This window comes from Scyliorhinus torazame, chromosome 1, assembly GCF_047496885.1.
Source record: "Scyliorhinus torazame isolate Kashiwa2021f chromosome 1, sScyTor2.1, whole genome shotgun sequence".
NCBI lineage: Eukaryota > Metazoa > Chordata > Chondrichthyes > Carcharhiniformes > Scyliorhinidae > Scyliorhinus > Scyliorhinus torazame.
Genome location: NC_092707.1, coordinates 156644046 through 156656586, shown reverse-complemented (window position 1 = coordinate 156656586; position 12541 = coordinate 156644046). Strand labels below are relative to the sequence as shown.

General features: G+C 46.2%; 1 protein-coding gene across 3 annotated transcripts in view; it reads right to left on the bottom strand.

The window, feature by feature from the left end:
* LOC140415467 (arf-GAP with SH3 domain, ANK repeat and PH domain-containing protein 2-like) overlaps positions 1 to 10746 on the bottom strand; it is a 197478-nt gene extending 186732 nt beyond the window's left edge. The window contains exons 1-2 of one of the 3 annotated variants that reach the window (XM_072501057.1): positions 10455 to 10746; positions 9152 to 9299 (exon numbers count right to left, since the gene is read on the bottom strand). In XM_072501057.1, the coding sequence (XP_072357158.1) occupies positions 9152 to 9277 (126 nt within the window). In that variant the 5' untranslated portion in view covers positions 9278 to 9299; positions 10455 to 10746. Of the gene's footprint in view, positions 1 to 9151; positions 9490 to 10454 lie in introns of those variants that run through there. The other 2 variants (XM_072501059.1, XM_072501058.1) reach the window with 2 other exon arrangements.
* Between the last annotated feature and the right edge of the window lie 1795 nt (positions 10747 to 12541).

The following is a 12541-nucleotide window of genomic DNA, read 5'->3' as shown; positions in this document are numbered from 1 at the left end:
CGACCCAAAGATGTGCAGGGTAGGTGGATTGGCCATGCTAAATTGCCCCTTAATTGGAAAAAAAAATAAGAATTGGGTACTCTAAATTTAATTTTTTAAATAATAACTTTCAAAAGATTCAAAAGTTTGTGGATGATACAAAATTGTTAGGAGGACAATGTAGAACTTCAAATGGACATAGACAATTTGGTAGAGTGTGCAGATAATTGGCAGATGAAGTGCAATGCAGAGAAATGTGAGGTGATGCATTTTGGTAGGAGAAACATGAGAGACAATATAAAATAAGGGGAAAGTTCTTTAGGGAGTGCCAGAGCATAAGGACCTGAGTTTATGGGCGGGATTCTCCACCCCCACGCCGAAGTGGCCACGCCGTCGTGAACGCCATCGAGATTCACGACGGCACGGAACGGCCCCGGTCCCTAACCCGCCGTTTTGGCCTGGCCGCTCGGCCCATCCGGGCCTCAGAATAGCGGGGGTGCCGGAGAATCGCCATTTTAGGTGTCTCCGGCGATTCTCCGGCCTGCGAAACTCGACCGGCCCGTTCCCGCCGCTTGGGAGAATCGCGGGAGGGCGTGGGACCGGCGTCCCCGGAAATGTTGGCGGCCCAGGTGATTCTCCCAACCGGCGTGGGAGTGGAGAATTGCGCCCGGTGTGTGCATAGATTATTAAAGCTGGCAGGACTGTGGAGAGAGCAGTTAATAAAGCATATAGTATTCTGGGCTTTATTGATAGGGCCATACAGTAAAGAACAAGGAGATTATGCTGAACAGTTAGACCTCAGCTGGAATATTTTGTACAGTTCTGGGCAACAGACTATAGAAAGGATGTGAACACATTAGAGGGTGAGCAGAAGAGGTTTGCAGGAATAGTTCCATGGATGAGAAATTTCAATTATGAGGATAGATTGGAGAGATTGGGACTCTTCTCCTTGGAGAGAAGACTCAGAGCAGATTTGATAGAGGTGTTCAAAATCAGGGGGGGGCTGGACAGAGTAAATAGGGAGAAATTTTACCTGCTGGCAAAATTCAAAAAGAGAGGGCACAGATTTAAAGTGATTTGCAAAAAAGGGCAGCATGGTGGCACAGTGGTTAGGACTGCTGCTTCACGGCGCTGGGGACCCGGGTTCAATCCCGGCCCCGGGACAATGTCCGTGTGGAGTTTGCATGTTTTCCCCGTTTCTGCTTAGGTCTCACCCCACAACCTAAAAAGATGTGCCGGGTAGGTGAATTGGCCATGCTAAATTGCCCCTTAATTGGAAAAAAAGAATTGAGGACTTTAAGAAAAATTGCAAAAGAAGCAAATGAGATGTGAGAAAAACTTCTTCAAACAGCGAGCAGTTTGGTTCTGGAATGCACTACCTGGGAGTGTAGTGGAGGTAGGTTCAATCAAGGCATTCGAGAGGGCATTCTATTCAAGTAATCAATGTGCAGGAGTACAGGGAAAAGGCAGTGGAATGTTCATTTGGCGAGCCAGTGCAGAGATGGTGGGCTGAGTGGCCTCCTTCTGCATCATAAAAATTCTGTGATTGAAAGGGAATTGGACAAATACCTGATGAAGAAGATTTGCAGGGCAGCCTAGAAAGGGCAGGATTATGGGGCTGACTGATTAGTTCAAAGAGCTGGCACAGCCACGATGAACCACATGGCTTCCTCCCGTACAAGCTTCTGTTAATTCCTTTTTTATTACTCTATTGGTTCCTCATTCTCTCCACAGGGCCATGAACATCCAGTCACTGACCCCATGAACTCATCCAAGTGCTGGTTCTCCACCAGGCTGTTCAACCATTGAAACCATCATAGTCGACTACAATCCTACTTTCAACTCACATCTACCCCTTTCAGTGGAAATCACAGGATGGCTAACCAAGTCCCTACCTTGCTTTCCCCTTCCCAGAGTTGAAAAGTGCTGAGGCAATGATCAATGTTCCCATCACTGCAGCTACCTATAAATAACCACTGGTGCGCTCACCAACTGAACAATCCAAAGAGGTTAATTTATTGCGTCAAATCTTGCTGGAGTACAGAGTCTTGTGGCATGCGGCATTTTGACTTTTTCCCTGTACTGTTCAGCTTGAAAATACTTTGCTGAAGTGGGCCCAGCCAGTGCAATTGGGGGACTCGTGATCAATGCAACTAACAGCAAAACAGGGGGGGAAATAAAAATCAACCAGCAAGTTCTTGAGATTCACAACTCAGTGTATCTCAACCCCTGAATTTTCTGTACAATTTGCACATTAACAACAACATGAATCATTAACCCACCCATCATTTTTTTCCCATGATTTGGCCCATTATTTACATTTATTCTTACTCTACTAGCAGGCAGTAATTAATTACATTCACTCAATTAGTACTTTGTTCTTGCTGTGTGTTCTTTTAGCCACGTTGTAATTAATTATATTGTTAATTTCACATTACACTTCAATGCATCACAATAAGTGCTTTAGGAGGTTGTGAAAAGTGTTTTATAAATGCAAGTTCCTTTCGAGAAACAAAAATCACTGCATTTTGTTGGAGCCTGCTGTATGCAAATTGGCTGTGTGTTTGCGACATTAGAACAGTGACTACACTTCATTTGTTGTGAAGCGTTGGCCACAATCTAAAACCATTTAAGGTGCGCCTGGTGGGCATGAAAGGCGCTATAGAAATGTAAGGTATTTGAGACTTATCCACAAATGACAATTACTGTAACATCCCCAAGTCTGTTGTGACATTCCGACAACTGTCTTGTTTGGCTCAGTGTCATCCCAAATCCTCGCTCCAAGAACTTTTTGAATATTGGCTTTAAATATGTTAATCGTATTACTTCAGGGCTTTATTTCACAGACTGGAATAACCAAGTATTTTAAATATTTGGAAACCATACAGCCATTCTCTGTTTAAATGTACAAGACAGGTGTGTCTGAGGTTTATTCCACTGTTTATCTGGAGAAAAAAATGGGCCCAAGGTGAAGGAAAATTGTATAACTGAATGTTGTTTGGATTTCCACTAAATGAAGGGACTTCTTTCAGCTTTTCTCTCCCAGACATACCCATGACTCACATCTCCTCTGTGCTACCCATGACTCACATCTCCTCTGTGCTAACCATCTTTCCTCAGTTAGCCCCACTGAGGTCACTGCTTGACTGACTAGGCTGGAGGGCCCTAGCCAATTTCCACTGCCCCTCCCAGAAGCTCTGACTAAAATCAACATCAATCAGCATCTTTGTAGCACCTTTAACATAGTAGAGGTTCCCAAGGTATATCACAGGAGTATAATCAGACAGGGCAGCATGATGATGCAGTGTTTAGCACTGCTGCCTCACAGCGCTGAGGACCCGGGTTTGATCCCGGCCCCAGGTCACTGTCTGTGTGGAGTTTGCACATTCTCCCTGTATCAGTGTGGGTTTCACCCCCACAACCCAAAAGATGTGCAGGGTAGGTGGATTGGCCATACTAGATTGTTTTTAAGGAGCATCGTAACAGCGGGGTGAGGTTTAGGGGGAAAATTCCCGAGTACAGTACCTAAATGGATGGACACAATTGCATTGAAGAGGAAGCTCAATGGAAAAGTCCAATGTAAAGCAGTTTCTCCTCCTCACTAAAACCCTAATTTCATGTTGAAGGCCTCCTCCCAATGTGTTAGAGATCTTCCAAACATCCTGACGTCATAATGGGTGGCATGGTGGCACAGTGCTTAGCACTGCTGCCTCACAACGCCAGGGACCCAGGTTCAATTCTGGCCTTGGGTGTGCACCTGTCTGCATGGGTTTCCTCCAGGTGCTCCGGTTCCTTCCCACAGTCCAAAGATGTGGGGATAGAATGAGGCAGTAGGGTACTATTTCACAGGGTCGGTGCAGACTTGATGGGCTGAATGGTCTCCTTCTGCACTGTAAGGATTCTATGATCATGAAGTCACAATGGACACTGGAGAACTGCTGATTTCTATCGTACCTGAACTAAGCTGGCCCTCGACAGCCAAACCCAGTCTTGTCATCACTCCAGTGCATATGCACTCTATCCAGCTGGAATCACTGCATCGGAAACAGGAACCCGAGTTGATTTATTTTCCGCTGCCTTACTCCACCCTTCTTTTCCACATCACTGGTGCGGAGGCCAATTGTTGTGTCCCAACCAGGGTTGCCAACTCTCCTGTAGGAGGTTTCATCACCAAACCACCGTGACACTCCGATTTATTTCTCAGCTGCTTCATGCTGCAGAATCCGCAGATTAATCTTCAATTCCTGAAGACTCCCAAGACAATCCTGGCGAGCTGACAACCCTGATCCCAACTGAGTTCATTTCAATCAACACAGACCAGGGCTGGAACCTAGGTCAGTTCCGCACTAAACCACATCAACCAACATGGAGCTGGGATTTTTTTTCTCAAAATTCCACTAGTCATCAAGTTCAATCCCCACCCCACACTCCTTTTCTGACCTCACTGTGCTATGTATAATGATAATTAATCTGTCCCCGACTATGACTAATGGCACCAGAATGGATAATTGCAGGTGTACAAGAATGGTCTGGTGAGCAAACTTTCTTTCTCTCGCACCTCAACATTTTGCTGGCGCCCAGCCCCAAATTCCTCCATTAATTGCTGCCCTCCCACACTTTGTGGTGCCCTGCCCCATTGGTGACATCCTGCACCAGGAAGCAATGGGAGGAAATCAAGGCCGTGAATAGATGGGCATTTAAATTAATTGATTTACTAAATACGGAGAGTCAGGCCTCAGGCTCAATGGGCAAAGCTGAACTTTGGCCTCGACAATCCCTGGGCTAGGGAAGTGAGGTTGGAAGGAAAATAATTCCCACTCTCAATTGTCCTGTAAGCGCAGATTTGCAACCTCAGGTGTGGACAGGAGATGAAGAAGCTATTCTGCGATACCAAAGAATCCGATGACACTTAGCCTCAGTTGGCACATGAAGAGTGAACACTTTGGTGGGGTATTGGCAGGGGCTCCCAATCACCAGTTGAGCTGTATCCAAGCACAAGTCAACAGCACCTTCAGGAAAACACAGGACAACTACTTCAGCACAACATGGTCTAATTCTGATAAAACCACCCCTCAGCAATTTCCAGCCACTGAGGCTTTCTTAGCTTGGCTGCTCAAGGCTATTTGTGAAACATTCCTCAAAATGAAGGGAACAACACAGTAGACAGGTCATCCTGCTCCTGTCATGTAATGCCTATGACACTGTAGTTATCAAACTATTTTCCTTTCTGTAGGCTGTATACTTAATACAATCCTCAGTGCTAAGGCAAAGTGTTTTCATTTCACACAGGAAGCTTCACTCTGCAAACAGGTCAATCTCCATCTCTCAAATTTACACAACAATTTCAGTATCGACAGACATGGGTCCAAAAATCTAGGTTCTGACACACCCAGTACATTAGTCAGAAAGTGCTGCACTGTCAGCACTCTGGTCTTTCAGATGAGAAGTTAAGCCAGGGTCCCTTTATGACTTCAAAGAAGTGTCAGAGCAGTTCTCCATGATACTCTGGCATATATTTGTCCCTCCAACTATCATCAAAACAAATCATCTGGTCACTATCATATTGCTGTTTGTTTCCTGTGCTTCTCTATTGCTTTCTGTGTGCAAGTTGGCTGCTTTATTTCCTACACTGCAAAGATCACGACAACCAACATGTACCACCATTGATATGCCTATGCTTTAACAGGGGCATAACACTAGCAGGGACATCAAATGTCAGAACCTCGGAGTGAACCTTAATTACTTCCAAAAATCATAGAATTTACAGTGCAGAAAGAGACCATTTGGCCCATCGAGTCTACACGGGAGCTTGGAAAGAGTATCCCACTTAAGGCCACATCTCTACCTTATATCTATAACCCAGTAACCCCACCTAACCTTTTTGGACACTGAGGGCAATTTTGCATAGCCAATCTACCTAACCTGCACATCTTTGGATTGTGGGAGGAAACCGGTGCACCCGGAGGAAACTCACACAAACACGGCGAGAACATGCAGACTCCGCACAGTGACCCAAGCCAGAATCGAACCTGGGACCCTGGAGCTGTGAACAATAGTGCTAACCACTGTGTTACCGTGCTGCCCAACTCAAACCAACTTTAAAGTTACACTATAACCCTGTAATTATTCTCCTTACTCTTTAGTGCCCAATTCATTTTCTCCAATAAGGAGCAATTTAGCATGGCCAATCCACCTACCCTGCACATCTTTGGGTTGTGGGGTGAGGCCCACACAGACACAGGGAGAATGTGTAAATTCCTCATTGATGGTGACCCGGAGCTGTGATCGAACCCGGGTCCTTGGCGCCATAGGCAGCAGTGCTAATCACTGCACCACCATGCCCTTATTCAATTTATGTACCAGTCAAACTTGTATGTGGGTCGTCAACAGCAAATGTGTTTGTTCTCCAGGTTGATGAGGGGTCAGAGGGCTGCAGTAATTGGACCAAATTTAATACAATCGTCATTTTAAAGCCAAACATTTTGCCCCTAGTTTTAGATTTCAATTTTTATATCCTACAATCAAATTTGTAATATAAACATGGCATGCTGCAATTCCACTCTCCCACCAGTGACAGCACTGCAGCGTCTCCACAAATAAACAATAAATGGGGCGAGGGGACCACATCTGGACAGGATTATATGAAATTTCCCCTCTAAATGCAGACACGGGAGTTCACAATGGAAGTAATTAGAAATTGTGCACATTAGGGCAGCACGGTGGCGCAGTGATTAGCATTGCTGCCTCACAGCGCCGAGGTCCCAGGTTCGATTCCGGCTCTGGGTCACATTCTCGCCGTGTTTGTGTGGGTTTCGCACCCACAACCCAAAGATGTGTAGGGTGGGTGGATTGGTCACGCTAAATTGCCCCTTAATTGGAAACATTGAATTGGGTACTCTAAATTTATTTTAGAAAAAAAATTGTGCACATGCATAAGATTCTCAATATTTTTCCAGCTGTTTGTAGTTTTACACTTCTCTCTGCTCTTGAACTCGCCATGTTTGTTGTGGTGGAATAAAGATTGGCAGATACCAGTAGTTCTCCTTAATCCCATCCACAACACTAATTTTCACACGCAAATCTAAGCAATCAGCTGGTTGGATGACCTCGTTGGTGCTGAGCCCGATTTTGATCATCCATTGTGCATGCACTCTGGGGCAGGGGGTGGAGATTATTGTCTAAGAATGGAATCTACGATTTCATAGAATTTACAGTGCCATTCGGCCCATCGAGTCTGCACCGGCTCTTGGAAAGAGCACCCTACCCAAGGTCCACACCGCCACCCTATCCCCATAACCCAGTAACCCCACCCAACACTAAGGGCAATTTTGGACACTAAGGGCAATTTATCATGGCCAATCCACCTAACCTGCACATCTTTGGACTGTGGGAGGAAACCGGAGCACCCGGAGGAAACCCACGCACACACGGGGAGGATGTGCAGACTCCGCACAGATAGTGACCCGAGCTGGAATCGAACCTGGGACCCTGGAGCTGTGAAGCAATTGTGCTATCCACAATGCTACCGTGCTGCCCGGTATTTCATCATTCCTTTCCCAAAGGAACCATTGCAACTGTTCACCTGCCTCAAATGGGAATGAAAGTTGAGATCTTGGTGATTTCAATCATAGAGCCTGGAGGGGTTCAGCTGGGCGCTGCTGCTGAAAAGACTGATGGCAGCCTGTCCTTCACTGACACAGGAATAAAGAGGAAAACTGAAGCCACGGGGGATTGACCTCGTTCTCGGGCATCACCCCTGAACGGCCAAGCTCTAATTTTAAGGCCGTGCTCCCTTGTTTGAACTCGCCCAGCACAATCCATTGATGACTCTCTGCTCTGAAGGACCAACCAGCTGAGTTTTGAATAATAATCTTTATTTGCCTCACTCCCTGGTGTCAACCACAAAGTGCAGTGCCAGATTTATAGAATTCAGTTTTGCAACTTGCCAATGGTAGGATTTGAAACCGTGATCTCTGGTTACGGCAGTGGGCGAGCATCCCATTCACCATCAACCCCAGAATATGGCAAGTTTCATCAAAAGTTCATGAAGGCTCAATCGGTAATGACAACTGCCCCGGCGTGAAACTGAACTAACATAGCCCAGGTCCCATTGAACCGGGGAAAGGAATAAAATTAGCTTCAAAAGCATTATTAAAATGATGATTCCCGGTTCTGATTAGGAGGACATTGAGGGAACTACTTCCTCTGGTGGGAACGTCCAACTAAAGGTACATAACCTTTAAACTGGAGCTGGACTGCTCAGGGGATGGTGCCTGGAATTATTTCTTCATACAAAAGCTGGTGGAAATTTAGGACTCACTGCCCAGAATGTTGTTGAGTCTGGGAAAGAGGGGGTCAATTGAAAATTTCAAAACTGAGATGTGTTAGGCAAGAGTAGGATATGGATCCGAGGTGGGTGGGTGGAGTTAAACAGTTCAGCCACGATATACTTGGATAACAGGAACAAGCTCGAGGGGCTGAATAGCCTCCTCCTGTTACTGAAGAGCGAGAGAAATAATAAACCAGACAGCTTTCCTGCTCCTGTCAAGTGACTCTGGCATGTGTGTGTTTGAGGAAGACGGGAGCACGGCGCTCCCCCCCCCCCCCCCCCAGGGTCGGCTAGCCTGGCTGTACAGGCTCACCCCGCCAGTCAGTATCGCAGAGGAAACGCGAGATAGCCGATAAAAATCACAGGAGCAACAACAAAAAGATATCACCACACGGGATGACTTCACCTCTGGCTCTTGTTTATAAACAAGGTGAGGTCACCCTCATCAGTCTGCTGGAGGCTCTGAAGGGGGAAGGCACTGGGTTAAACTGTAACAGGGGCATGACTCCGCCTTCTCCCTCTGCCATTATTCCCGAATGCAACATTGAAAAGTTTCCCGACACGGGCACCTGCTCAAGAAACACTTCTGCTTTTTAGAGAAAGCGATTACTCGAGACCTTTGCTTCTGATGCCCCTGACCTGGTGCAGGTTCCAGGGGGAACAATGGTACAGAATAAGTAAAATGTTTCCTAACTAAACTCAGAAAAATCACACGCTGCGGGAACACAAAGAATCGTGAACATTAATTAGTAGGGTTGGAAATGCCGTGAAGCTAAGAAACATCCTGTTGCACAAAATACTTGTCTTGTTACTTTCTCTCTCTCTCTGACAAAGCACACTCACCTCCTCCAGGGCAGTCACCGTGTTCCTGCAGTTAACCATTTTCGAGGTGAAGTTGGAAGTGATCGGCGAGTTGATGTCCTCCAAAGTCTCACTCACGAACTCGGAGATGCTGATCTGTTCCGGCATCCTGACTTGAGGACTTCTAACGCTTTAAAAAGAAAAGCACAAGATGTTTCGCCCAGGCCAGTGGGGGCGAGGGACTGAATGGGTGAAAGTTGCAAGCAGCGAGTTCAGTCGAGTCAATTTCAGCTCCAGGGTCACTTTGTATCAAACTCTTCGCCTCAATCACGTGGGTTCGAGTTGGATACAATTTAAAGCAACATTGTGCCGCGCAGGAACACGTCGGGGGGGGGGGGGGGGTGGAATCAGGGACTTCTTTCATTCGCTGTCTTTGTGCTTTTCCTTTTGTTTCTGTGTCTGTATCGCTGCTTCCCAGCATCAAATTAAACAAGAAAATAATTGTTTTAAAACGCTTTCCGCTTTAACATTGATAAAACTTTTTTTAATGAACAGCATGTCTCTTTCTCCCTCACCCTCCTCTCCTGATTGTTACGAGGCTATTGGAAGGCAGTCTGCAAGTCTGCGTGCGTGCTTTCGGCTATTCGGCATCAGAGGAATCACAGTCCAGCCGATCACTGGATTATAACCAGGATCAGGGTCCCTGCCTTATTCCCCTCCTTCCTCGCTCACGCAGGTGCACTCCATGTCCAACATTTAACTGTAGGTCACGACAGTTCTCTTTGCGGTGTTCAGTGTGCTGTCAATACACGCCAGGGCCACCGGGAGAGCTGAAATGGAATTTACTGCAGGGAAGCAGTATGTCTGACAATGCAACAGGTTAAGCCTGTTGACGTTTGCGCTTTCCGCGATTATTTGCCTGGGTCTTGTCAGAAGTATTGTGAGTTCTGCTGGAAACTGTACCAGTACAGTTTTATTGCTGTGTCGCATTTACAAATAGTTTTGCCGTCTTGATTGATCTATTCGGTCATCAAAATACAGTACTGAGAATTGAAGTCGTGCATTGCTGTTTAATAAGTTACCACATGTTCATAACTCTGCCAGGACTCCACAGCAAAGACTGCGGCAACATCCCTCAGTATGGGGAGAGGGAGGTGGGCAACCGGGCGGCAAAGGAGATGATCTGGAACAGATCCTTGGAGCTACTTGGACACTGCAGAATACTAGCGACCCACACCACCTGGGCTGCGAGATGTCTCAACGTATTGTGTGTCTGTCCAAAAACACGCCACAATCCCCCAATGCAGCATCATGCTAAATTTTAAACAATTCCAGTATATTTTACCTCTATGGACGGCACGTTAGCACAGTGGTTAGCTGTGTTGCTTCACAGTGCCAGGGTTCCAGGTTCGATTTCTGGCTTGGGTCACTGTCTGTGCGGAGTCTGCACGTTCTCCCCATGTCAGCGTGGGTTTCCTCCGGGTGCTCCGGTTCCGTCCCACAAGCCCCGAAAGTCGTGCTTGTTAGGTGAATTGAACATTCTGAATTCTCCCTCAGTGTACCCGAACAGGTGCCAGAGTGTGGCGAGGATGGGCTTTTCACAGTAACTTCATTGCAGTGTTAATAAGACATAGGAGCGGAAGTAAGGCCATTCGGCCCATCGAGTCCACTCCACCATTCAATCATGGCTGATTTCAACTCCATTTACCTGCTCTCTCTCCGTAACCCTTAATTCCTCGAGAAATCATGAATTTATCAACTTCTGTCTTAAAGACACTCAACGTCCCGGCCTCCACTTCCCTCTGTGGCAATGAATTCCACAGACCCACCACTTGCTGGCTGAAGAAATTTCTCCTCATCTCTGTTCTAAAGTGACTCCCTTTTATTCTAAGGCTGTGCCCCCAGGTCCTAGTCTCCCCTGCTAATGGAAACAACTTCCCTACATCCACCCTATCTAAGCCATTCATTATCTTGTAAGTTTCTATTAGATCTCCCCTCAATCTCCTAAACTCCAATGAATATAATCCCAGGATCCTCAGACGTTCATCGTATGTTAGGCCTACCATTCCTGGGATCATCCGTGTGAATCTCCGCTGGACCCTCTCCAGTGCCAGTATGTCCTTCCTGAGGTGTGGGGCCCAAAATTGCTCACAGTATTCTAAATGGGGCCTAACTAATGCTTTATAAAGCTTCAGAAGTACATCCCTGCTTTTCTATTCCAAGCCTCTTGAGATGAATGACAACATTGCATTTGCTTTCTTAATTACGGACTCAACCTGCAAGTTTACCTTTAAAGAATCCTGGACTAGGACTCCCAAGTCCCTTTGCACTTCAGCATTATGAATTTTGTCACCGTTTAGAAAATAGTCCGTGCCTCTATTCTTTTTTCCAAAGTACAAGACCTCGCACTTGCCCACGTTGAATTTCATCAGCCATTTCTTGGACCACTCTCCTAAACTGTCTAAATCTTTCTGCAGCCTCCCCACCTCCTCCATACTACCTGCCCCTCCACCTATCTTTGTATCATTGGCAAACTTAGCCAGAATGCCCCCAGTCCCGTCATCTAGATCGTTAATATATAAAGAGAACAGCTGTGGCCGCAACACTGAACCCTGCGGGACACCACTCGTCACCGGTTGCCATTCCGAAAAAGAACCTTTTATCCCAACTCTCTGCCTTCTGCCTCACAGCCAATCGTCAATCCATGTTAGTACCTTGCCTCGAATACCATGGGCCCTTATTTTACCCAGCAGTCTCCCGTGAGGCACCTTATCAAAGGCCTTTTGTAAGTCAAGATAGATAACATCCATTGGCTCTCCTTGGTCTACCCTATTTGTTATCTCTTCAAAGAACTCTAACAGGTTTGTCAGGCACAACCTCCCCTTACTAAATCCATGCTGATTTGTCCTAATCCAACCCTGCACTTCCAAGAATTTAGAAATCTCATCCTTAACAATGGATTCTAGAATCTTGCCAACAACTAAGGTTAGGCTAATTGGCCTATAATTTTCCATCTTTTTCCTTGTTCCCTTCTTGAACAGGGGGGTTACAACAGCGATTTTCCAATCCTCTGGGACTTTCCCTGACTCCAGTGACTTTTGAAAGATCATAACTAACGCCTCCACTATTTCTTCAGCTATCTCCTTTAGAACTCTAGGATGTAGCCCATCTGGGCCCGGAGATTTATCAATTTTTAGACCTCTTAGTTTCTCTAGCACTTTCTCCTTTGTGATGGCTACCATATTCAACTCTGCCCCCCGACTCTCCGGAATTGTTGGGATATTACTCACGTCTTCTACTGTGAAGACTGACGCAAAGTACTTATTTAGTTCCTCAGCTATTTCCTTGTCTCCCATCACTAGATTACCAGCGTCATTTCGGAGCGGCCCAATGTCAACTTTTGCCTCCCGTTTGTTTTTAATGTATTTAAAG